Source organism: Carcharhinus amblyrhynchos, chromosome 9 (genome assembly GCF_965287045.1).
Source record: "Carcharhinus amblyrhynchos chromosome 9, sCarAmb.v2.hapA, whole genome shotgun sequence".
Classification (NCBI taxonomy): domain Eukaryota; kingdom Metazoa; phylum Chordata; class Chondrichthyes; order Carcharhiniformes; family Carcharhinidae; genus Carcharhinus; species Carcharhinus amblyrhynchos.
This window is the reverse complement of record NC_137332.1, coordinates 2,538,431-2,565,742: the sequence shown is the minus strand read 5'-3', so window position 1 is coordinate 2,565,742 and position 27,312 is coordinate 2,538,431. Positions and strand designations below refer to the sequence as shown.

The 27,312-nt window shown below is 44.0% G+C and overlaps 1 protein-coding gene across 1 annotated transcript in view; it reads left to right on the top strand.

The window, feature by feature from the left end:
* tnni3k (TNNI3 interacting kinase) overlaps nt 1–27,312 on the top strand; it is an 88,910-nt gene that overhangs the window by 47,762 nt on the left and 13,836 nt on the right. The window contains exons 20-21 of the mRNA XM_080195074.1: nt 726–858; nt 3,732–3,841. Of these exons, the coding sequence (XP_080051200.1) occupies nt 726–858; nt 3,732–3,841 (243 nt within the window). The remainder of the gene's footprint in view (nt 1–725; nt 859–3,731; nt 3,842–27,312) is intronic.

Here is a 27,312-nt window from a genome sequence, read left to right as displayed (position 1 = left end):
CAAGCCTTCAAATTCTCCTTTACCTCCTGTTGTAGTATGGGTTGTTTAGCTCTTGATACTTGCATATTTAACATGAACCGTTTATTGTTTATATTTGATTAGTTACAAATCCTAGGTTACTGACAAGCATCATGCTTCTCCATGTACGCTCTTGCTGAGTATACCATAAGTCATTGCTTAGTTGGCTAGACAGTTAGTTTGTGATGCAGAGCAACACCGACAGGGTGAGTTCAATTCCCGTACTGGCTGATGTTATTCATGAAAGTCCAGCCTTTGCAACCTTGCCCCATCCTCCCTGAGATGTGGATCCTCAGGTTAAATCACCACCAGTCAGCTCTCCCTCTCAAAGGAGGCTCTCTTCCCACCTGAGATCTAAGATGGAGGGTGGAGGGAAATGGCCCTCAAGTGACCAAGGATTGGCTCCAAAAGGGCCCCAGCTGGGGCAAGTGTGAGTTTCATGCCTTGTCTGCTCAGTGTAAAATCACTGCGAGTTTAAGGTAGGCAAAAACCTGGAGGGATTCCTGTTCCCTCTATTTCCTGCTGCCCTATCTAAAAACCTGCCTGTCGGATAATGTGAAATTCTGGCCTGTGTCTTTGAAAAAACAAAACATCCATTTCTTAATGGTGAAATATTGGAAATGGGATAATGGCTTTGTTACCGTGTCAGGTAGTCATGTGGTGTTGATCTATGTTGAGATGTAATTGATTAATTGTCTGCTCCTTAGAACCTGCGCTGGATGGCTCCTGAAGTGTTTACACAATGTACGCGTTACACCATCAAAGCAGATGTCTTCAGCTACGCTTTGTGTCTCTGGGAGTTACTAACTGGTGAAATCCCCTTTGCCCACCTCAAACCAGGTGAGATAAATTGTGAAGAAAGAAGGGGACAAAAATAAAGAATGAAAGAATGAATGGCTGAAAGAAGTAGTTTTGAAATGTTATCACAGCAATCAGCAATCAGGTGGATGAGCAGATAAACTGTTTGTGGGATCTCGCTGGGTGCAGACTGGTTAGAAAGCTGACTCAGCTTCCGAAAATACATCATTTTCCATAAAGTGCCTTGGGAGGCCCCGAATCCATGAAAGATAATATCGAAATACAAGTTTGTCTTTCTTAATAAAAAAGAAAATAATTTGCTAAATTAAAATAAACAATGCAGGAAGGAACTTAAGAAGGAGTTAGGAGGGCTAAAAGGTGTCAAGAAAATTCCTTGGCAAACAGGATTAAGGAAAATCCTAAGGCGTTTTATACATATGTAAAGAGCAAGAGGGTAGCCAGGGAAAGGGTTGGTCCAATCAAGGATAGTGGAAGAAATCCATGCTTGGAACCAGAAGAAATGGGCAAGATACAAAATGAATATTTTGCCTCAGTATTCACCAAAGAGAGAGACTTGATGGATGAGGAGCCTAGGGTAAGGTGTGTAGATATTCTGGGTCATGTTGATATCAGAAAGGAGGAGGTATTGGGCACCTTAAAAAGCATTAAAGTAGACAAGTCCCCAGGGCCTGATGGGATTTCCCCAGAATACTGATATAAGCAAGGGAGGAAGTTGCTGGGGCCTTGACAGAAATCTTTATATTCTCATTGGCTCCAAGTGAAGTTCTAGAGGACTGGAGGATAGCCAATGTTGTTCCATTGTTTAAGAAGAGCAGCAGGGATAATCCAGGAAATTATAGGCCTTATGTCAGAGGTGGGGAAATTATTAGAAATTCTTAGGGGCAAGATTTACTCACATTTGGAGACAATTGGACTTTTTAGAGATAGCATGGTTTTATGAAGAGGAGGTTGTGCCTCACTAATTTGATCGAATTTTTCAAGGAAGTGACGAAGGTGATAGATGAGGGAAAGGCAGTGGATGTTGTTTACATGGACTTCAGTAAAGCCTTTGACAAGGTACCACATTGTAGACTGATATGAAAGGTGAAGTCAAATGGGATCATAGGAGAGCTGACAAAATGAGTACAGAACTGGCTTGGCCATAAAATGATGTAATATAGGTTGGACTAAAACCTGGTGTTGTCAGACTTTTTACTGTATTGGCCATAAAAGACAGAGGGTAGCAGTAGAGGGGTGCTTTTCTGAATGGAAGACTGTAACTAGCAGAGGATCAGTTCTGGGACCTGTGTTGTTTGTCATATATATAAATTATTTGGAGGAAAATGTAGCTGGTCTGATTAGTGAGTTCACAGAAAATACGAAAATTGGAGTTGCAGATAATGAAGAGGATTGTCTGAGGATGCAGCAATATATAGACTGATTGAAGACTTGGGGAGGGAAATGGCAATTGGAGTTTAATCCAGACAAATATGAGGTAATGCATTTTGGAAGGTCAAGCGCATTTAGGAATTATACAGTAAATGGTAGAACCTTTAGAAGTATCAACAGGCAAAGAGATCTGGGCGTCCATGTCCACCGATCACTGGAAGTGGCAACACAAGTGGATAAAGTAGTCAAGAAGGCATACAGCATGCTCACCTTCATCGGTCAGGGCATTGAGTATAAAAATTGGCAGCTCATGCTGCAGCTGTACAGAATCTTAGTTAGGCCTCATTTAGAATATTGTGTACAATTCTGGTTGCCACACTACCAAAAGGATGTGGATGCTTTGACAAGGGTACAGAAAAGGTTTACTAGGATGTTGCCTGTTAAGGAGGATATAAGCTATGAGAAGAAGTTGGATAAACTCAGTTTGTTCTCACTGTAATGACAGAGGTTGAGGGTGACGTTATAGATGTTTGCAGGATGATGAGGGGCATGGACAGAGTAGATAGATACTCTTTTCTCAGGTAGAAAAGTCAAATACTAGGGGACATAGGTTTAAGATGCATGGGGAAAAGTTTAGAGGAGATGGGCAAGGCAAGTTTTTACACAGAGGGTGGTGGGAGCAGACGATAGCGACATTTAATGGTCAACTAGACAGATGCATGAATAGGATGGGCATGGAAGGGTACGGACTCCATAAGTGCATATGGTTTTATGATCGGCACAGGTTTAGAGGGCCAAAGGGCCTGTTCCTGGGGGATTGAATATAAAAGTAGGGAGGTCTTGCTGCGGCTGTATAGGGCATTGGTGAGGCCGCAGCTGGAGTACTGTGTGCAGTTTTGGGCGCCGTACTTACGCAAGGATATTTTGGCCTTGGAGGGAGTGCAGAGGAGGTTTACTAGGCTGATGCCGGAGTTGAGGGGGTTGAGCTATGAGGAGAGGCTGAATAAACTAGGCTTGTACTCGTTAGAGTTTAGAAGAATGAGGGGAGATCTCATTGAGACGTATAAGATGATGAATGGGATGGATAGGATAGAGGTGGAGAGACTCTTCCCGCTCAAAAAGGATAGTAGGACTAGGAGGCATAGCCTCAAGATAAAGGGGGGGCGGTTTAGAACGGAGTTGAGGAGGAACTTCTTCACTCAAAGGGTGGTGAATCTCTGGAATTCTCCGCCCGTTGAAGTGGTGGAGGCTGCCTCGCTAAATATTTTTAAGACGCGGGTTGATGGGTTTTTGATGAGAGAGGGGATTAAGGGTTATGGGGAGAGGACGGGAATGTGGAACTGAGCCACGACAGATCAGCCATGATCTTATTGAATGGCGGGGCAGGCTCGAAGGGCTAGTTGGCCTACTCCTGCTCCTATTTCTTATGTTCTTATGTTCTTAGTTCTTTGTTGTCAAATTCTATAATTTTTGGAACATTAAGCCAATGTTTAGATTCACTCACATTGTTGCTGTTATTTTCCCAGCTGCTGCTGCTGCTGATATGGCTTATCATCATGTTCGGCCTCCAATTGGATACTCTATACCGAGACCCATCTCATCTCTGCTGATAAGGGGATGGAATGCGTGTCCAGAGGTGAGTGATGGAAACAAGCAGCTGATCCATCTATTGCTGTTCAGTATGATAATCACAGAGTGTGGCAACACCAAAGAAGGACATTCAGCCCATCATGTCTGCTGGCTTTTTGGTAAGATGATACAATTAGCCCAAATTTCATGGTCTTTCCTGCAAATACTTCCCCGTCAAATATTTATCGAATTGTCATTTTGAAAGTTACATTAGAATCTGCTTCCATTGCCCTTTTAGAAGATGCTGAGCACACAATGTGAAAATGCAGTATGTTATTCAGCACCACGAAGTTGTAGAGGAGGTGATAGTGTGGTGTTATTGTCATTGGGCTGTAATCTAGAGAGCCTGGATAATACTCTTGGGGCCTGGGTTCAAATGGCAGATTGTGAAATATTTAATTCAATATAAATCTGGAATTAAAAGTCTAAAAATGATCATGAAACCTTATTGATTATCATTAAAAACCCTTCTTGTTCACTAATGGCCTTAATGGAAGGAAATCTACTCTCTTACCCAGTCTGGCCTACGCATGATTTAAATAATGTCGTGGGGAGATTTAATAGCAGGCTCTAAAAGTATGAGCGGTTTTCATAGTTAAATTGGAAAAAAACTGTTTGCAGTGACAGGAGGGTGGACACAGATGGAAGAGAATCGGGAAAAGAACCAGAGGGTGAGATGAGGGGAATTTATTTGATACAGTGAGTTGTTGTGATCTGGAATGTGCTGCCTGAAAGAAAACAGATTCAATAATAACTTTCAAAAGCAATTGAGAAATATTTCAAAAGAAAAATTTTGCAGAGCTATCTGGAAAAAATAGGCAGGCGGTGCATGGGACTAATTAGACAGCTCTTTAAAAGAGCCAGCATTGGCACAACGGGCAGAATGACATCCTTCATCCACTTCTCCTTTATTATATCATGTGGTTACCAGTATAGTAGAAAACAAACTGAATGGACCACATTGTATTTCTTCTTAAGGATGGCTGAAAGGGAGAAATGGTTTGTTCTCTGTACACATCAGTGTTATGACCTAATTAGTGTTAACATTTAAAGAAAAATTCCAAACAACTAATAATTAATCAACAGAACCACGCTGCGAGATTTTGCATTTTTAAGCCAGAACAGACTTTATTGGATATCAAAAAGAATGAAACAAAATAAGCTTTGTTATAATAATAACATTGTTATACTCTGTACTTATTACAGTGATTAACTATGTATGTTATAACCTCAGTCCTACTTTTTTACGTCCCCCCTCAAGAATCCCCTTATCTTACAAAATCTTTCAGGTTCATTCACTTTTCCTGGATTCAACTCAAACGGTCTATCTTCACTCTCTGGAATTCAGTCTGATGTCTGTCTGGTGTTCCAGCTATTCTCTAAGGTACAAGATTTCATTGGGGTCCTTTCATGAGCTAAAGGACCTTCCAAGTTCTTTACTGACCTCACAACTCCAGATTCCGCAGCTCGAACATGGTCTTCTTTTGATTCCTGTCCAGTGGCAGAACACATCAGAAAACACTGTTGATTTCCAATAGCCCACTGCTATAATCTAAAACTGCAACCAAGCTGATTACTTGCAAACTCCAACTGCAGCACGGTTAACTGCCTTTCACTGTGAAGATTTCTGTAGGTTTCTTTCTTCCTTTAGCTTTTCCCTTTACCAACTTTGACTTATACTGAATACCAGCTCCCAGTTGCAAGTTGTGACATAGATGATAAAACTAGTATTTACTGTACTTCAGGTGTAGGTCTGGCTTTATTGTGTGACTTCCAAGGAATTCCAAGCTACACAAGACCCAAACTTGATATGGTCCCTGAGCTGTTTTTCCAGAAATTAACAAGCCTTGCCTGCTGGCTACGCCCTAACTGAATTGACAGAAATAACTCAAAAACAAAGAATCTTACTAAGCTCCACCTATCTCCATGGCAATGTGAAGCATGGCCTATTCCCGGGTAGAAATGCAAATTAGCTATTTTTAAATTCCAAAGCTTTCCTTAATCCTGGAAAGCTACATGAACAACTTATCCTTTACTGGCATTACTGCAAACATCATGTCTCCAGTTCTTTAGCTAAGTAAGCCCACCTGCTGTTTATGATCTCGCCTTTCTAGCAGTTAACCTTTTAATTCAATTTGGCCCCACCTTTGATGTGTATTAAGCTCCAAGTTTGTTGGAATTGCATTTACTTCAGGGTTACTTATACCAGTTTCTCAACCAAATTTTCTGGAGAGAGAATGGTGACGTGGACAGATAATCCGGAGAGAATTGGAAAATTTGATTGTCCCCCGGAGAGGTAGTGTTTGGTGATTTTCCCCAACCATCGTTGGTGACATCACAATGTTCATGCCTACAAACCTCATTTGAACGGATTTTAATGAATTTTATTTTTTTCAAATATGTCATAATGAAGCACATCATGAGATGCCCACTGCAGCTGACTAGGCCCTAAACTCTGGAATTTATTCTGTAAACATCTCCACCTCACTACCTTCCTCCCTCCTTTCAAGTTGCTCCTTAAAGCCTATCTCTCTGGCCAAGTTTTTGGTCATGATGTGGAGATGCTGGCGTTGGACTGGGGTAAGCACAGCAAGAAGCCTCACAACACCAGGTTAAAGTCCAACAGGTTTATTTGGTAGCAAAAGCCACAAGCTTTCAGAACGCTGCTCCTTCATCAGGTGAATGGGAGTTCTGTTCACAAACAGGACATATAAAGACACAAACTCAATTTACAAGATAATGGTTGGAATGCGAGTCTTCACAGGGAATCAAGTCTTAAAGATACAGACAATGTGAGTGGAGAGAGGGTTAAGCACAGGTTAAAGAGATGTGTATTGTCAATATGAGGTCCCAGTTGAGGCCGTCCTCATGTGTGTGGAACTTGGCTATCAGTTTCTGCCCAACAAATCTGCATTGTCGTGTGTTGCCTTGGAGAACACTTACCTGAAGATCAGAGGCTGAATGCCTATGACTGCTGAAGTGTTCCTCACATGAGGACAGCCTCAACTGGGATCTTGGGTTCATGTCACACTATCTGTAACCCCAACAACTTGCAAAATCTCACTAACTGTCCCAGTTGGAGACGATACACATCTCTTTAACCTGCGCTTAACCCTCTTTCCACTTACATTGTCTGTACCTTTAAGATTTGATAACCTGTAAAGACTCGCATTCCAACTATTATCTTGTAAGTCGAGTTTGTGTCTTTATATGCCCTGTTTGTGAACAGAACTCCCACCCACCTGATGAAGGAGCGGCGCCCTGAAACTTGTGCTACCAGATAAACCTGTTGGACTTTAACCTGGTGTTGTGAGACTTCCTACCAACTTTTTGGTCACATGCTAATACCTTCCTTTTGTAGCTCACTGCCTGACTTTGTTGGATCTCACTGCAATGAAGCACCTTATGACATTATATTATGTTAAAAATGCTCGGAATACAGGTGTGTTATTTTTCTCAATCAGTCTCTTAAATTACACTTCAAAAATACTTCATTGGCTGTGAAGTGCTTCGAGACATCCAATGGTCATGTAGGATACTATAGAAATTTAAGTCTTTTACCTTTGATCTTAGCCCGGCCAATTATCTAATCTTCCGATTGATGGTGTAATCGGACCTGCTACTTGGTCTCTCGGGAATGACCAATCTGATCTTCCTCCTCTGATTGGCCTCATTGTCTGCTCCATCTAATGTGTCCATGTTGTGTTTGAGTGGCAGCGTGCAGTTGCCTATTTGTGGTTCTGCCGTTATCATCGCCTCTTTGGGATTCTCATAGCTGAAAATAACAACATTGGAGTCTTGTTCCTCACTGCCACCTGCTCCCTGTAATGGTGAGGTGAGGGGAGAATTGGCAAGATTGACATTCCCAGACTGTCCTTTGGATGTAATGTTCTCACCATTAATGTGATCTGGGTGGCTGAGTCCACCATAGATGGAGGAGGCTGGGAGGAATGGCAGTTGTTCTGTGGGAAGTAAATGCTGATTTATTACACCTGCTGGTTTAGATGCTCTATCCTCTGTCCTCCCATGTGACCCATCTGGACCGCACATCACAGCCTCTTCTGAAAAGGTTTGACCAGTTGTGTGATCTGTCTCAGATGCTGCTGCTGGCGTTAATGGTTTAGGATTTTCTGGAGGTTTGTCTTCTGTATCTTTCACCTTAACATGCATGTCACTCTCTGCCATTTCTGTGATACTCATTGACCCTCTGTCCTCACATTGCTGCTTTGTTGTTGCACCATTGTCGTCACTCTGTCTACTGGGAGCTGGCTGCCAGTCTCCTTCCCTTTGGAAGGCTTGGTTTGATTCTCGCCATCCTGTGGGCATGTTCTCCAACTTTTCTCCATCACAGGGTCCCCTGCCAGGGGCTCGCCTCAAAGATGGGGCACTCGGTACCTTCATTCTGCCACTCTCACAACTCAAGGCGACCTCCTGTGGTTGGAGGGTGAAGGCAATGGAAGAATTCAGTTCTGCCATTGTCTCTTTATCTTCGTGATCATCAACAGAGGTCCTCGAATTGTTAGAACAATGTGTATCTGTGTCTAAAGATAGCGATGTTGTAATCTTGTGTGTTATATCCAGGGGAGTAGCCTCATGGTTGGATGATTTGTTTGGTGTTTGAAGAAGCCCCTTTGGCAGGGCAGAATCCTGTGATCCAGTGGAAATAATACCAAGAGGGGTTTCAATGGACAGGGGCAATTTGTGGGTTTCAGTGTCAGTCACTGGTGTTGAGGATATTGGTGGCGTTGTTTCTAGATCTGTACACAAATTTCTACTACATTCTTTCACTCTGTCCCTCTTATCAGGTCTTGTGGAGGGACGGGCTTTGTTTTGAATTGGTACTGGTAAACGTTGTCTTGCTGTCTTAGGTGGTTGAAGTTTCTGTAAATTCCCAGTTGTTTTTGTGCTTTGACAGGCAGGAGGTTTTCTCAAGGACTTTCCCTTTTTATGGGTTTCTTTTAATCCCGTCTTTGTCTTGATCTGCTTTTTCATCTTTAAGCGTCCCTTAACATCTGCACCTTCATCTGGGTGGATCTTATCAAGTTTAGTGGGATGTAAGATAAATTTCACCATCAGTACATTCACTGATGTTCTGGGTGGAATCACTCTCCTGGATTTGCTATCGATAGATGTCAGCTTCATATCCAATCTCTTCCTGCTCTCATTGCTTCGCTTCTGAGAAGTGAGGGGTCTGAACCAAGGCTTTTCCTCCACTGGGAACCCTCGATCCTTCTCCATACTCTCTACACTTGCACAAGCCTCTCTTCCTTCTCTTTGTGCTTTACACCGTGCTCCAGGAGAGTGTGGTAATTTTGCATCAATAAAGCCTGGCAAGTCAAACGTGACAGTCTTTGGCCTTTGAGTCCTTTTACCTTCCCAAGTGTTCCCAAAAATGTCAATTTGGTCAATGAAGTGACTGTCTCTACAGCTTGACTTGTCCATCATGTGTGACCTTGGTGGTTCCTCCCTAAGCAAATCCTGAGGGGTACTGTTCTTCTTGTGCGTTGCAAAGACCAGAATATCACGCTGCAATGCTGCACTAATATTCTGTTTAACATTTCCAACCAAGTGTTCAACTCTCACCTTTGGTCTGACCTTCTTGTCCATTTGTGTTGGAATTCTGTTGCTATGGCAAAGAAGTTGGTGATGGTTCTTATGGTTCCCGAAGAAGTCACTTCCTGGTCGCAGCTCAACATTCCGAATTCTGCCTGGGGGAAAGGGATGCTTCCTGATCCCATAACGCGGTTCAGTGACTGGAGTGACTCTGTCAATCTGTGATTGGACGTTGCTGAGCAGTGAACTCGGGAAGTACCTACATTGTGATTTCGCTTGTGTAACGGCCTGGTCCGGACTGACATTCCTTGTTTTTAGTCCCCACTTAACAGATCTCTTTCCCAGATTATATATCCCAGTAGGACCTTTCGACAGGGCGTAACTGTTGCCTGAGCTTTCATTTCCAACTCGAAAACCTTCTGTGGAACCTGTCCAACCATCAGATGGAACAGTATTAATATTACCACCTGCTGGAGGTTTCTAGAATTCTTCAAAGATGCTTATTTTCTTTTAATTGTTTCACATTGACGACACACATAACAACAATTTGTCAACTTTCCTGTAGGAAAATATCCCGAGATACTTCAGTGTAATCCTGAGCATAATTAAGCCCCTTCAGATGTTGTACCATGTTAAGTGTGCTATATAAATGCCAGTTGTTAATGTAATCAGACAGAATTTGACTCTGTGTCATCTAAAGGATATTCAGGTAGGTGGCGATAGTTATAGTCAAAGAGGTCAGTTTTAAGGAGTACAGGAAGAGAGAGGCGGAGAAGTTTAGGAAAGAAATTTCAGAGCTAAAGCCCCAGCTGCGAATGGTAGAATTCAGGAACTGGAAGATGTCCAAGAAAACTGGGATGCAATAGGATGGAAGTTATGACATAATTGTATGAAATTTAAATCAAAGCCCATTTGGAGTAATTGTGTTCAGTTCTGGGCATTGCATCTCAGGAAGGAAATATTGGCTTTGTAGGGAAAGCATTCAACTTGATTGCTACCCCTCCCACAAACATTCAATCCCCCCAACACCGATGAACAGTGGCAGCAGTGTGTACCATCTACAAGATGCACTGCAGAAACTCACCAAAATTCCTTAGATAGCACCTTCCGAACCCACAACTGCTACCATCTAGATGGACAAGAGCAGCAGACACCTGGGAACAAAACCACTTTGAAGTTCCCCTCCAAGCCACTCACCATCCTGACCTGGAAATATATCACCGTTCCTTCATTGTCGCTGGGTCAAAACCTGGAATTCCCTCCCTAACAGCACTGAGGGTGTACCTACACCTCAGGAATTGCAGTGGTTCAAGAAGGCAGCTCACCACCACCTTCTCAAGATCAGCTAGGGATGGGCAATAAACGCTGGCCAGTCAGTGATGCCTACGCCCCATGACTAATTTTTTTAAAAAATCACCAGACACTGGGGCTAAAAGGGTTAAATTTGAAGGATAGCTTGTATAGACTGGACTTGTACTCCCTTAAGTATAGAAAATGGATGGAGTTTCTGATTGAGGTGTTTGAGTATTTGATAAGGAATTGGAGAGAAATAAGAAAGTTTTTGGACAGAATGTAAGGAATTACATTTAAGGCAGGTTGTTCATAGCTGCAGGGATGTTGTTTCCTCTGATTGGGCGGGTATCGAACAAGGATACAGAGTAGATCATTTAGAACAGAGGTGAGGAGAAACTCCTTCATTCAGAGGGTGGTGAACCTGTGGAATTCTCTACCGAGGAAAGCTATGGGGCCAAGTTACTGAATTTATTACAGAAAGAAATAGCTTTCTACACTCTAAAGCCATCAAAAGATATGAAGTGAGCGCAGAAGTGCTGAGATAGAGGGTCAGCAAGAGTCATATTGAATGATGGAGCAGGTTTGAAGAGCCGAATGGCCTACTCCACCTATTTTCGACATTTCAGTGTTTCAGAGTGATATCAGGAAGCATTCATTCACACATAACTGAGTGGAAATCTGAATCTCACTCCCTTAAAAAGCTGTTGATGATGGGGTTCAGTAGAAAATTGTAAAAACTGGCACTGATGGATTTTTGGTGGGTAAGATAAGGTGACAGAATCAAACTGTGTGGATGGAGTTAAGATACAGATTGATGATGGTCTAATAGAATGGCAGAACAGGTTTGAGTGAATGATGCCATGTGCCCAATTCACACAAATTACTAAAATACGGGTTCTTTCCTGAATTTTATTTCAGAAAAGAAACTCTCTTTTCATTTAAAATGGCTCACCTTGATTGGATCTCTTCACTTGGTGGGGCATTTTTCGCTTCATACCCCAGTGATTCTCACCTTCAACCCCTCTCATTGTCCCTGCAGTGCTGATTTTAGCTGCTAATCTCCTGATTTTACGGTTAGGGAGCATTGTCCTGAATGTGTGCACCAGCCCGCAGTCCTGGCACAGAAAGTATTCCTCGATCTGATTCCTGGAATGATTATATAGGCCGAAGCATTGTTGGTGAAACCTCTCCTTGTTGCTTGTTCTCCTGGATTTAGGGTTAAGTGTGTCCTGCTGTAAGCTCCTAGGATCCCTCACAGAACCCACGGTTGACAAGGCTTTTACCTCATGGTCATGAGTACAGTGACAGCAAGGCACCATCTTGAAAACACTTTCTGTTTTGTGATTAGATCCTGCCCCAGGCACTTGGCAAGTTCTCTGTCTCGGTTCCATTTGGCGATAACATTTCTTGTACAGGAGAGTTGCTATTGCGACTGTGAGACCCACAGCTCCTGCAATTGGTCACAATATGAGGTTACAAGGAGTTTAGACAAAAATATAACATCTGAAAGACATGGAAATACGGTATGGCTGACACCTTAAAAATATGCCAGCTAAATATTAAGGGGTGCTTTACAGGAACAGAGAGTTTTAGAGTTTATTTATTAGTGTCACAAGTGTGCTTACATTAACACACTGCAAAGAAGTTACTGTGAAAATCCCCTAGTTGTCACACTCTGGCACCTGTTCGGGTACACTGAGGGAGAATTTAGCATGGCCAATGCACCCTAACCAGCACATCTTTCGGACTATGGGAGGAAACCGAACCACACCAAGATCTAGATTGTTAATATGTATCAGGAAAAGCAAGGGTCCCAATACCGACCCTTGGGGAGTTCCACTACATGTTTGCCTAGAGCCCGAAAAATATCCATCGACCATGACTCTCTGCTTCCTATTGTTTGCCAATTTTGTAATCACGTTGGGGGATCTTTTATCTGGCAGCGCAGGCTCATTGGGCCGAAGGGCCTGTTTCCCGTGCTGTGTTGTTCTTTGTTCTTTATTCCATGAGCTATATATTTTTTAAATTTGTTCGTAGGACATGGGTATCGCTGGCTGCCCAGCATTCACTGCCCATCCCTAACTGCCAAAGGGCAGTTGGAAATCAACCATATTGCTGTGGCTCTGGAGTCACGTGCAGCCCAGACAGGGTAAGGATGGCAGATTTCCTTCCATAAAGGACATAAGTGAACTACATAGAACATTACAGCGCAGAACAGGCCCTTCGGCCCACGATGTTGCGCCGACCAGCTTTTTAAAAAAAAAACAACACTAACCCACTAATCTAAACCAATCCCATTTCGTCCATAAACCTATCCACAGATCTCTTAAACGCCCCCAAACTAGGCGCATTTACAACTGCAGCTGGCAGGGCATTCCAGTCCCTCACCACCCTCTGGGTAAAGAACCTACCCCTGACATCCGTCCTATAACTACCCCCCCTTAATTTAAAGCCGTGCCCCCTCGTGCTAGCTTTCTCCATCCTAGGAAAAAGGCTATCACTATCCACCCTGTCTAAACCTCTAATCATCTTATATGTTTCAATAAGGTCCCCTCTTAGCCGCCTTCTTTCCAGCGAAAACAACCCCAAATCTCTCAGTCTCTCCTCATAGGATCTCCCCTCCATACCAGGCAACATCCTGGTAAACCTCCTCTGCACCCTCTCCAAAGCCTCTACATCCTTCCTGTAATGTGGGGACCAGAACTGCACACAATACTCCAAGTGCGGCCGCACCAGAGTTGTGTACAGTTGCATCATGACGCTGCGACTCCTAAATTCAATCCCCCACCAATAAACGCCAAGACACCGTATGCCTTCTTAACAACCTTATCTACTTGATTCCCAACTTTCAGGGATCTATGTACACATACACCTAGATCCCTCTGCTCCTCCACACTATTCAAAGTCCTCCCGTTAGCCCTATACTCAACACATCTGTTATTCCTACCGAAATGAATTACCTCACACTTCTCCGCATTAAACTCCATCCGCCACCTCGCGGCCCAGCTCTGCAACCTGTCCAAGTCTTCCTGCAAACTATGACACCCTTCCTCTCAATCTACCACACCTCTGACTTTGGTGTCATCAGCAAACTTACTAATCCACCCAACTATACCCTCATCCAGATCATTAATAAAAATTACAAACAGCAGTGGCCCCAAAACAGATCCCTGAGGCACACCACTCGTAACTAAACTCCATGACAAATATTTACCATCAACCACCACCCTCTGTCTCCTATCTGCTAGCCAATTCCTGATCCAATTACCTAGATCACCCCCAATCCCATACATCTGCATTTTCTGCAGAAGCCTACCATGGTGAACCTTATGAAACGCCTTACTAAAATCCATATACACCACGTCAACTGCCTTACCCCTATCCACCTCTTTGGTCACTTTCTCAAAGAACTCGATAAGGTTAGTAAGACACGACCTACCCGCTACAAAACCATGCTGACTGTCTCTAATCAATTCATTACTCTCCAAATAACTATAAATCCTGTCTCTAATAATCCTTTCCAAAACCTTACCCACCACAGAAGTAAGACTCACCGGTCTATAATTCCCAGGGAAGTCTCTTCTCCCCTTCTTAAACAATGGGACAACATTTGCTGTCCTCCAATCTTCCGGTACTATACCAGAGACCAACGACGACCTGAAGATCAGAGCCAGAGGCTCCGCAATCACCTCTCTTGCCTCCCAGAGAATCCTAGGGTAAATCCCATCCGGACCAGGGGACTTATCTATTTTCAAACCCTCTAAAATATCCAGCACATCCCCCGTATCAACTGCAATACTATCTATTTTACACCCCTGCACCCCAGTGTCCTCCTCAGCTACATTCATGTCCCCTTGCGTGAACACCGAAGAGAAATATTGGTTCAACGCCTCTCCAATCTCCTCCGGTTCCACACACAACTTCCCTCTACTGTCTGTAACTGGCCCTAATCTTGCCCTAACCAACCTTCTGTTCTTGACATACCTGTAAAACGCCTTAGGGTTCTCCTTAATCCTATCAGCCAAAGTCATCTCATGTCCTCTTTTAGCCCTTCTTAACTCCCTCTTCAACTCCCTCCTAGCCAATCTAAAACTTTCTAATGCACTACCTGAGCCCTCAAGCCTCATCCGAACATAAGCCTCCTTTTTCTCCCTAACCAACGAATCAACTTTTTTAGTGCACCACGGTTCCCTGGGCCTACCAAATCCTCCTTGCCTGACAGGGATATACCTATCACAGACCCGCAGTAGCTGCTCCTTGAAAAATCTCCACATCTCGGACGTTCCCAGTCCCTGTAATCTCCTAGTCCAACCAATGCTTCCTAATTCTCTCCTAATAGCCTCATAATTACCCTTCCCCCAGCTGAAACTACTGACCCGAGGTTCATGCCTATCCCTTTCCATCACTAAGGTGAACGTAATCGAATTGTGGTCACTATCCCCAAAATGCACACCAACTTCCAAGTCTAGCACCTGGTCTGGCTCATTACCCAGCACCAAATCCAATATAGCCTCACCTCTAGTCGGCCTATCTACATACTGAGTCAAAAAACCTTCCTGCACACTTTGAACAAAAACTGACCCCTCTAACGAGCTAGAGCTATAGCAATTCCAATCAACATGAGTAAAGTTAAAGTCCCCCATAACAATTACCCTATTACTTTCACTCCTAACAAGGATCGTCTCCGCAATCCTTTCCTCAACCTCTCTAGAACTTTTTGGAGGTCTATAAAAGACTCCCAACAGGGTGACCTCTCCTCTCCTATTTCTAATCTCCGCCCATACTACCTCAACAGACAAGTCCTCATTAAAGTTCCTCTCTGACACTGTGATACAGTCCTTGACCAATAATGCTACCCCACCCCCCCTTCTACCTCCTTCTCTACTCCGACTAAAGCATTTGTACCCCGGGACCTGCAACATCCATTCCTGACCCTGCTCTATCCAAGTCTCTGAAATGGCCACAACATCAAAGTCCCAGGTACTGGTCCACGCTGCAAGTTCATCCACTTTATTGCGAATACTCCTCGCATTAAAGTATGCGCATTTCAAACCCTGCTCCGCCCCACCCCCACAATGCCGTGCATTGCAGTCCCCATCTATGCCCCCCTCACTTTCACCCCCTCTACTCAGGATCCCACCCCCCCTCTGAATCAGTTTAAACCACTCCACATAGCCTTCACAAATTTACCCCCCAGGATATTTGTTCCCCTCTGGTTCAGGTGTAGCCCATCCCTCTTATAGAGGTCCCACCTTCCCCAGAACGAGCCCCAATTGCTCAAGTACTTGAACCCCTCCCTCCTGCACCATCCCCTCAGCCACGAGTTCAAACTTTCCCTCTCTCTATTCCTCTCTAAACTATCCCATGGCACAGGGAAGAGTCCAGAGATAACCACTCTGTCTGACTTGGCCTTTAGCTTCCACCCCAACTCCATGAATCTCTGCTTAATATCCCCTTCCCTTAGCCTCCCTATATCATGCGTCCCCACATGAATTATAACTTGGGGTTGATCTCCCTCTCCCCTGAGAGTCTTGAATATCCTCTCTGATACATCCCGGACCCCAGCCCCTGGTAGGCAACACACCAGCCCTGAGTCCCTATCATTGTTACCGACTCTCCTATCCGTCCCTTTAACGGTGGAGTCCCCAATCACAAGTCCCAATCTTTTGCAACCCCTAACCACCTGAGCTTTTACAATAGGCTCATCCCCAGAGACCTGCTCCCTTTGGCTATCCCCAGTTGAATCATCCTCAACTAGATGGGTTTTTCCAACAATCGACAATGGTTTCACAGCAACCAGTACATTCTTAATTCCAGATATTCCAGATATCTTTTCTCACAAGCCTGTCGTGTAGCACTGCCTTTTGACAGTCTATATACACCACATCAACAGCATTACCCTCATCAAAGAGAAGCAGTGGTGTAGTGGTATTGTCACTGGACTAGTAATCCAGAGACATGGATAATACTCTGGGAATCTGCATTCAGATCTCACCAAAGAGGAAGAAGATGATGGAATTTGAATTCAATGAAGATCTCTAATTAAAGTCTAATGGTGACCGTGAAGCCATTGTCGTAAAAACCCTTCTGGTTCTTTGAGGCCCTTTAGGGAAGGAAATTTGCCATCCTTACCCAGTCTAGCCGGAATGTGACTCCAGATACACAACAATCCTGAAATGGTCTGGCAAGCCACTACATTGAAGGGCAATTAGGGATGGGTGATAAATGCTGGCCCAGGTAATTCTGCCTTTTATTTCAAGGGGGCTGGAGTGTTAATGTAAAGAGATGTTGTTGCAACTTTACAAGTTACCAATGAGGCCACATTTAGAATACTTTGTATAGTTTTGGTCCCCTTATTTAAGGAAAGAAATATGATCATTGGAGACAGTACGGAGGAGGTTGACTAGATGATCCCAGGTGTGGAGGATTAGTATTCTTTGTGGTTCAGAAGAATGAGAGGTGATATCATTGAAACATATAAGATTCGTAGGGGTAAATGTTGGGAGGATGTTTCCACTCATGGGAGTGTAAAACCAAAAGGCTTGGTCACAGAATAAGGGAGTGCTCATTTCAGATGGATTTGAGGAAGAATTTCTTCGCTCAGAGTGGTGAATCTTTGAAACTCTTTATCCCAGGGAGCTCTGGAGACGTGGAACATTTCCAAGGCTGAAATCGATAGTTTTTAATCAGACGGGTATTAATGATTACAGAGACATGGAAAGAAAGTGGACTGAGCGAGCATCAGATCAGCCATGATCTTATTAAATTGTAGAGCAGGCTCTGAGAGCTGAATGGCCTATTCCTGTTGTTCTTTGTTCTAAATAAGAAAGAAAATTACAGCGCAGGAACAGGCCCTTCGGCCCTCCAAGCCTGCACCAACCATGCTGCCCGACTGAATTAAAACCCGCTAAGCTTCTGGGGACTATTCCCATCTCATTCATGTATTTGTCAAGATGCCCCTTAAAATTCACTACCGTATCTGCTTCCACTACCTCCCCCGGCAACGAGCTCCAGGCACCCACCACCCTCTGTGTAAAAAATCTGTCTCGTACATCTCTTTTAAAACTTGCCCCTCGCACCTTAAACCTGTGCCCCCTAGTAATTGACTCTTCCACCCTGAGAAAAAGCTTCTGACTATCCATTCTGTCCATGCCTCTCATAATCTTGTAGACTTCTATTAGATCTCCCCTCAACCTCAGTCGTTCCAGTGAGAACAAACCAAGTTTCTCCAACCTCTCCTCATAGTTAATGCCCTCCATACCAGGAAACATTCTGGTAAATATCTTCTGTACCCTCTCCAAAGCCTCCACATCCTTCTGGTCGTGTGGTCACCAGAATTGAACACTATATTCCAAGTGTGGCCTCACTAAGGTTCTATAAATCATCAACATGACTTGCCAATTTTTAAACTCAATACCCAGCTGATGAAGACGGGGCGGAGAAGTGGCAGATGGACTTCAACCCGGATAAATGTGTAGTGGTACATTTTGGCAGATCAAATGGGATGAAGGAATATAATATTAAGGATAAGACTCTTCGCAGTGTGGAAGATCAGAAGGATCTTGGGGTCCAGGTTCATAGGTCTCTCAAATCAGCTTCGCAGGCAGAGGATGTGGTTAAGAAGGTGTATCATGTACTGGCCTTCATCAATCGAGAAATTGAGTTTAGGAGTTGGGAGATAATGCTGCAGATTTATAAGAGCCTTATCAGACCCCACTTGGAATACTGTGCTCAGCTCTGGTCGCCTCATTACAGGAAGGATGTGGAAGCCACTGAAAGGGTGCAGAGGAGATTTATAGGGATGTTGCCTGGATTGGGTAGCATGTCTTATGAGGATAGGTTGAGGGAGCTCGGTCTTTTCTCCCTGGAGAGACGAAGGGTGAGAGGCGACCTGATAGAGGTTTATAAGATGTTGAGAAGTATTGATCGAGTGGATTCTCAGAGGCATTTTCCCAGGGCTGAAATGGCTGCCACAAGAGGACACAGGTTTAAGGTGCTGGGGAGTAGGTACAGAGGAGATGTCAGGGGTAAGTTTTTCACTCAGAGGGTGGTGGGTGAGTGGAATTGGCTGCCATCGGTGGTGGTGGCAAAATCGATAGGGTCTTTTCAGAGACTACTGGATGAGTACATGGGACTTAATAGGATTGAGGGTTATAGGTAAGCCTAGTAGGTTGAGATATGATCAGCGCAACTTGTGGGCTGAAGGGCCTGTTTGTGCTGTAGTTTTTCTATGTTCTATGTTCTAAGTCCCTCATGTCTGAGAACATTCCAGTAAATCTCCTCTGCACCCTCTCCAACACCCTGATATCCTTCCTAAATTGCAGTTCTCAAAATTGAGACACAATCCTTGAACTGAAGATTAACTAAAATAAAGATTATTTATTAGTCACAAGCAAGGTTTACATTAACACTGCAATGAAGCTACTGTGAAAATCCGCTCGTCGCCACACTGCAGTGCCTGTTCAGGTCAATGCACCCTAACCAACACGTCTTTCAGAATGTGGGACGAAACCGGAGCACCCGGAGGAACCCAAACAGACATGGGGTGAATGCGCAAACTCCACACAGACAGTGACCCAAGCTGGGAATTGAATCCAGGTCCCTGGCCCTGTGAAGCAGCTGTGCTACTGTGCCACCCTGCTAAGGATTTCTTTAAATAAAAACTTCCTTACTTTATTGATGAGCCTGTCCTCCACCATTAAACATTTCTTCATTTATACTCCAAGTCTCTCTATTCCTCCGTTCCCTTTCCAATGGTCCTGTTTAATTTACTGTGCCGCTCCTCATTTTCCTACCAAAATGAATCACTTCATACCTCTTTATACCAAAGGAAAATTGAGCCAGTCACATGCCTGACGTTTAATGTGATATGAAAAAGTGTGGATGCCCAAATCTGAGAACTGAAACTTGGTGAACAAATGAACATTTGTACAAATACAACAATGAGGAACAGGAGAAGGCCATTCACCCCCAACCCCCCCAAACCTGCTTTGCCATTCAACAAGATCATGGCTGATCTGATTAGCACTGGTGGTTAGTACTGCTGCCTCACAGCGCCAGGAACCCAGGTTCAATTCCAACCTCGAGTCACTATCTGTGTGAAGTTTGCACATTCTCCCCATGACTGTGCGGGTTTCCTCTGGGTCCTCCGGTTTTTTCCCACAGTCCAAAAATGTGTGGGTTAGGTTGATTGGTCATTTTAAATTGACCATAGTGTCAGGGAGATTAGCAGAGTAGATGTGTGGGGTTACAGAAATAGGACCTGGGTTGGATGTGATCGGTACAGACTCAATGGGCTGAATGGCCTCCTTCTGTACAAGATTCCATGATTGTGGCATTAACTTTCCTGCCTATCTCTGATAGCCTTTGATTTTCTTTTCGATCTAGAATCTATCTCCCTATGCCTTAAAAATATTCACTGACTTTTCTTCCACTGCTGTCTGGGAAAGAGAATTGACAAAAGTTTTTTTTATATAGACTGAAATGATTTGTTCATTACCTGCAAAACAGAATACTGCGACTAAAACAACATCTCGCACATGATGCCTGTAATTTTCACTCGGCACTAGAACTGTGGCATTTTGGGGTTGAGATACACAGTTAGTGCCTGTTAGCTGCAGAACAGTCTGAAGCTCCGAATTCTCAGTTCTCTCGCAGACCAGTTCTTTGGCATTTCTTAAAGTCCGATCAGGGCTGGTAATGAAGCTTCTCAGAAACAGGGTCAGTTCCTGCAGCTGGCAGGTACAGTTCCAGTGATTGAGGTCCAGGTTTAGTACTGAAAGCTTCGACAAGTGTGAGAATGAGTCGGCCATTCCCGATAGCTTGTTCCTTGAGAGATCCAGCCACCTCAGACCATTGAGTCCTCGGAAAGCATGCTTGTCAATGTAACCAATGGAGTTGTTGGAGAGATCTAGCACTTGGAGGTTTTGAAGAGTCGACGTTGTGAATGCATCTGCTTCGAGTTTGGTGATGTGATTCCTGCTCAGGTTTAGAGAACCCAGCTGAGTCAGGTTGCTGAACCAGGCCCTGTTGATTTGGCTAATGTCATTGTTGCTCAGTTGAAGTCTTTCTAGATGAGGGAGCCCAGTAAAAGTAAATTCCATGATGGTCTCACTTGTGATTTGATTCTGATCAAGCAGCAGGGTTCTGAGGCCAGAAAGCCCATGAAAACAATCCTCACTAATGTCCACAATTCCATTGTTACTCAGCTTCAACAAGGTCAAGGAGGACAGATTAGCCAAGCTGAGTTTCTCTATGGAAGGGATGATACCATCGGTAAGTAGCAAGGCCTTTGTGGTTCGGGGAACAGCTGCAACAACACAACATGCATTATAGAGATTTCAAAAGCTCAGATGTAGAGTGATTGTTTAAATTCAATGGACCATTAAACTAACTCCTCTTTCTGTGGAATCATAGTGCACAAAAAGCGATATTTACCCTGTCATGTTTGTGCTAGCTCTTTAAGTAACTTATCCAATTATATCCACTGCCCTGGTTCTTACCCTGTAGCCCTATAACTTTCCTCCTTTTCCCCCTATCCAATTCCCTTTTGAAAGTTATTGTTGAATCTGTTCCCTCCGCCCTTTCAGGCAGCGCATTCCAGATCACAATTCTCTAGCATCTACTCAGTCTGGTGGTGAGCATATTAATGTGATCAGGGAGAGATTGCTCAGACCTCGGCCTCGTGAGGAGGTGGATTTGGCAGAATTGGTAAAATCGATGATCTGGAAGCAGTGAGGAGAGCAGCTGGTGTTCCAAGTTGTATTGTCACAAACAGGTCCACTTGCTGCTCCTGGTTCCACACAAGAATGAGGAGGGGTTTCTTTCTAATAAGTCTTATGTGTGGGTCCAATATGAGACGATAAAATGTAGGGGGTGTTCATAGAATCTCTACAGAAATAGGCCATTTGGTCCATTGAGTCTGTGCCAACTCACTGAAAGAGCACCTTACCCAGCCACACACCCCCCACCCCCCCCAATAACCCCAAACACTTACCATGGCTAATCCATCTGACCTACACATCTTTGGACCGTGGGGGGAAACCGGAGCACCCAAAGGAAACCCATGTAGATGTGGGAGAGTGTGCAAACTCCACACAGTGAACCAGGGTCGGAACGAGAACTGAGTTATGCACTGCTCTAATTGCCACCAATGGTTCTAATGTAACTAAAATGGAAGATATCAGAGTACTTCCTGATGAGAACATAAGAACATAAGAAATAGGAGCAGGAGTAGGCCATTCTTTACCCAGAGGGTGGTGAGGGACCGGAATGCCCTGCCAGCTGCAGTTGTAAATGCGCCTAGTTTGGGGGCGTTTAAGAGATCTGTGGATAGGTTTATGGACGAAATGGGATTGGTTTAGATTAGTGGGTTAGTGTTGTTTTTTTTTTAAAAGCTGGTCGGCGCAACATCATGGGCCGAAGGGCCTGTTCTGCACTGTAATGTTCTATGTTCTATGTTCTATCAGCCCTTCGAGCCTGCCCCGCCATTCAATAAGATCATGGCTGATCTGTCGTGGCTCAGTTCCACATTCCCGCCCTCTCCCCATAACCCTTAATCCCCTCTCTTATCAAAAACCCATCAACCCGTGTCTTAAAAATATTTAGCGAGGCAGCCTCCACCACTTCAACGGGCAGAGAATTCCAGAGATTCACCACCCTTTGAGTGAAGAAGTTCTTCCTCAACTCCGTTCTAAACCGCCCCCCCTTTATCTTGAGGCTGTGCCCCCTAGTCCTACTGTCCTTTCTGAGCAGGAAGAGTCTCTCCACCCCTATCCTATCCATCCCATTCATCATTTTATACGTCTCAATGAGAACATCTGCCAGCTTCTGCCTCGCCACTTTGGGAGCTTAATATGCCGTTTAGCTCCGGAACAATCCAGCGGACAGTGGTCTGAGTTTCAAGAAGAGATATGAACAAACCTGGGAAGTATGTTAGACTCTGACAGACGGTTATGTTTTCTGTACACTCCATGCAGGAGGGCGGGCAACCAGAGCAGGTGACAGGTCGCAATGAAATGGAGAAAATTGCTGAAATCAGTGTCAAGTTTCCTGGAAGAACAAAGTACAAATTTTTAATTAGTCTTTTCTTCAGACCATGCTAAAAGTTTGATTTGGTTAAACATTTTCCCTTAACTCTCGCGGAGTCTTGAAGAATATATCTACCAGACTGTACCTGTGCTGAGGGAAATAACAAGAGGGAAAAAAATATTTAAACCTTGTTCTCACCAATCTAAATGCTGCAGATGTATCTGTCCATGACAGTAAGAGTGACCACTGGACTGTCCATGTGGAGACAAAGTCCCGTCTTCACGTTGGGAATACCGTACACTGTGTTGGGTGGCACAATCACCGTGCTAAGTGGGATAGATTTCAAACAGAACTAGCAACTCAGGTCTGGACATCTATGAGCGTTATGGGCCATCAGCAGCAGTAACCTCCTGGCCTGGCTTATCTCCCACTTTACCATTACTATCAAGCCGGGGCGGGGTGGGGGGTGTGGGGGCGGGGAGTCAACCCTGGTTCAATAGAGAGTGCAGGAGGGCATGCCAGGAGCAGCACCAGGCATACCAAAAATGAGGTGTCAACCTGCTGAAGCCACAAAACAGGATTACTTATATACCAAACAGCATAAACAGAAAGTAATGCTGCCATCAAGCGAAAACTTCTGCCTATCATACTACTGAGTAAATTTCAGTGCTGGTGTGGAGCCAGGTTTGTGAGCTGTACATTCTAATGATTAGCAAATCATATCTAACAGCACGTCCCTTCAACAATTCTCAATAGGCAGCATACCGATTGTACTCAACTAATCCATGCTCGCAAAACCCATAACATAATGTCCAACATCAGATGTGAGTCCACGATTGGACAACACTCGCTGAACAATCCCAAGTTTGCTACAAATTACGTAAACAATCAATTTAAGATTATCCATCCAATTTCACCACTTCTCTGCCTTCCCTGCCCTCCTTGCCTTCCTTCTCCTCCATCTCCTGCCTCCCCCCAAATCCTTGTCTCTACGCCTCCTTCATCCTCTTTCCCCCTTCCCACTCTAGTCCGTCCACAGGGATATTTTCAGTGCTCTGAAATCCCTGACCCAATAGCAAAGTTAGTACGTTGAGAAGACCCATTGCTAAATGATTACATCCCTCATGCCTACAATGCAGAAGTCAGGGAAATCATAGAAGTTCAAGACTTGTGGCCATTGGGCACGCGGGAAGTAGCATTGCAATTGATTGGATGGTCTTAATCTTTGTGTCTTGTAGTTGGATCTGATTTGATTTGATTTATTATTGTCACATGTATTAATGTACAGTGAAAGTATTGTTTCTTGCATGCTATACAGAGAAAGCATACCGTTCATAGAGACGGAAACGAGAGAGTGCAGAATGTAGTGTTACAGTCATAGCTAGAGTGTAGAAAAGGATCAACTTAATGCAAGGTAAGTCCATTCAAAAGTCTGACAGCAGCAGGGAAGAAGCTGTTCTTGAGTCAATTGGTACGTGACCTCAGACTTTTGTATCTTTTTTCCCAATGGAAGAAGGTGGAAGAGAGAATGTCCAGGGTGCGTGGCTGCTTTGCCGTGGCAGTGGGGAGTGTAGACAGAGTCAATGGATGGGAGGCTGGTTTGTGTGATGGACTGGGCTTCTTTTGCGACCTTTTGTAGTTTGTTGTGGTCTTGAGCAGAGCAGGAGCCCATACCAAGCTGTGATACAACCAGAAAGAATGCTTTCTATGGTGCATCTGATTTATTTTTGAGGATAGGCCTTGGAAGGATCCGGGGTCTGGCACATGGTGGAGGTAGGGTGTTTAAGTTGGTGGTTTACAGAGCGGAATAGAAACCCGGGCTGATCATTGTGTTTCATGATGACCCCAGAATTGTGACAATTCTGGGTGAAAGAGAGCAGGAGCAGCTCAAATGCTTTATGTGAGCCAAGTAGTTATGGCTAACGCTGTATCTGTCATAAATGTGCCTGGTGGTAGAGACAGGAACCTTCACAGACTTGAGAAGCATTGAGATGAGCTCTTAAAACACCATATCATACTAGGATATGAATGTTCAACAACCTCTTCTGGACCTCACTATAATTAAGAAAGCCCACCAACACCTCTATTTTCTCAGAAGACTAAGGAAATTTGGCATGTCAGCTAAAACTCTCATTAACTTTTACAGATGCACCATAGAAAACATTCTTTCTGGTTGTATCACAGCTTGGCATGGTTCCTGCTCTGACCAAGACCACAAGAAACTACAAAAGGTCAAGGATAAAGCCCAGTCCATCACACAAACCAGCCTCCCATCCATTGACTCTGTCTACACTTCCGGCTGCCTCGGAAAAGTAGCCAGCATAATTAAAGGCCCCATGCACTCCTAACGTTCTCTCTCCCACCTTCCTCCATCGGGAAAAACATACAAAAGTCAGAGACATGTACCAAACGACTCAAGAACAGCTTCTTCCCTGCGGCTGTCAGACATTTGAATGGACTTACTTCGCATTAAGTTGATCTTTCTCTACTTCCTAGCTATGACTGTGACACTACATTCTGCACTCTCACCTTTCCTTATCTATGAATGGTATGCTTTGTCTGTACACTGTGCAAGAACTAATACTTTTCAGTATATACTAATACAAGAAGTGACGAAAATGATTGTTGAGGGTAGAGCAGTGGGTGTTGTCCATTTGGCCTTTGACAAGGTCCCTCATGGCAGACTGGTGCAGAAGGTGAAGTTGCATGGGATCAGAGGTGAGCTGGCAAGTTGGATACAAAACTGGCTCGGTCAAAGGAGACAGAGGGTAGCAGTGGAAGGGTGCGTTTCTGAATGGAGGGCTGTACTGGGATCTTTGCTGTTTGTAATAAATATAAATGATTTGGAAGAAAATGTAAGAAAAGAAATGGATTGATTAGTAAGTTGTAGACGACACAAAGGATGGTGGATTTGCGGATAGTGATGAGGACCATCAGAGGATACAGATCAGTTGAAGACTTGGTGAAGAGATGGCAGATGGAGTTAAATCTGGACAAATGTGAGGTAATGCATTTTGGAAGGTCACTCCACACAGACAGTGACTCAAGCCCAGAACTGAATCCAGGTCCCTGGAGCTGTGAGGTAGCAGTGCTAACCACTGTGCCCTCAGCACTGTAAGGATTCTATGGGCCTGGATATGTGATGCAAGTGCAGACATGATGGGCCGAAGGGGCTCTTTCTATGAAACTCTATGAAAGATTTCAAAGATCATCGCCAGTGTGGCTGGAACATGTTGAGCAGTTGGTAATGAGTATTTTAAAATAAATGTATAATTGAAATGTGAGTGCCGCCACCCATCCCCACCAGCAGAGTGCGCTGGTGAGCTGCCTTCTTGAACTGATGCAGTCTCTGAGTGTAGGTACACCCACAGTGCTGTTAGGGCAGGAGTTTCAGGATTTTGACCCAGCAACAGTAAAGGAATATATTTCCAAGTCAGGATGGTGAGTGACTCAGAGGGGAAGTTGTCAGTGCCCTTATCCATCAAGATATTAAAGATCATAACGTTTGGAAAATCAGAAAATGCTGGAGAAGCTTAGCAGGCTGGCAATATCCGTGGAGAGAAAGAGAGTTAGTGTTTTGGATCTCTGTAATCCTTCCACAGAACAGATTTGAGAGGTTTATTGAGAAAATTAATAACCCTGTTGAAATTCTGGAGAGAGGAATTTGAGAGAAATGTGTTGACCTGCACGATGCAATCTTGAAGCCCAGGAATTAATTTAGAATTCAATAATTCTTCAGTAACAGTGAGATTTAAGGAATTTAATTTACTTTTCACGTTGTTCATGTTGTCCCAGGGCCATTGACATCTAACCAGGAAACTTAGCACAGCAATGATCTTCCTCCAGCTGTCCCTATAGAAAGAATGGAAATGGCTGTTAAATTGTATAACTGAGGAAACTACAATTGTCAGGCACACTGTGGCGATATATCACTGCTATTAAATTGCTTTGATCGTCTACCTAACAAGCAGCTCGTATCTTTAGAATTTACAGCCTAGTTGAAACAAAATTTATAATTCTATATCACCTTGCGCAATCTCAGGATGTTGCTCAGTTCTTTTTCTTTTTGGAGTCATAGAGTCAGAGAGACATAAAGGTTTACAGCATGGAAACAAGCCCTTTGGCCCAACTTGTCCATGCCATCCTTATTTTTCTTAAAACCCCTAAGCTAATCCCAATTGCCCATACTTGGCTGATATCCCTCTACACACATTGTACCCATGTAACTGTCTAAACGCTTTTTGAAAAACAAAATTGTACCTGCCTCTACTACTACCTCTGGCAGCTTGCTCCAGATACTCACCACCGTCTGTGTGAAAAAATGACCCTCTCGACATTTTTGTATCTCTCCCCTCCCACTTTAAACCTATGTCCTCTAGTTTTAGACTCCCCTACATTTGGGAAAATATGTTGGCTATCTACCTTGTCTATGCTCCTCATCATTTTAATGACGCCAATAAGGTCACCCCTCAGCCTCTTACCTTCAGAGAAAAAAGTCCCAATCTATTCAGCCTCTCCTTTTAACTCAATCCATCAAGTCCCAGTAGCATCCTAGTAAATCTTTTCTGCTGCACTCTTTCTAGTTTAATAATATCCTTTCCA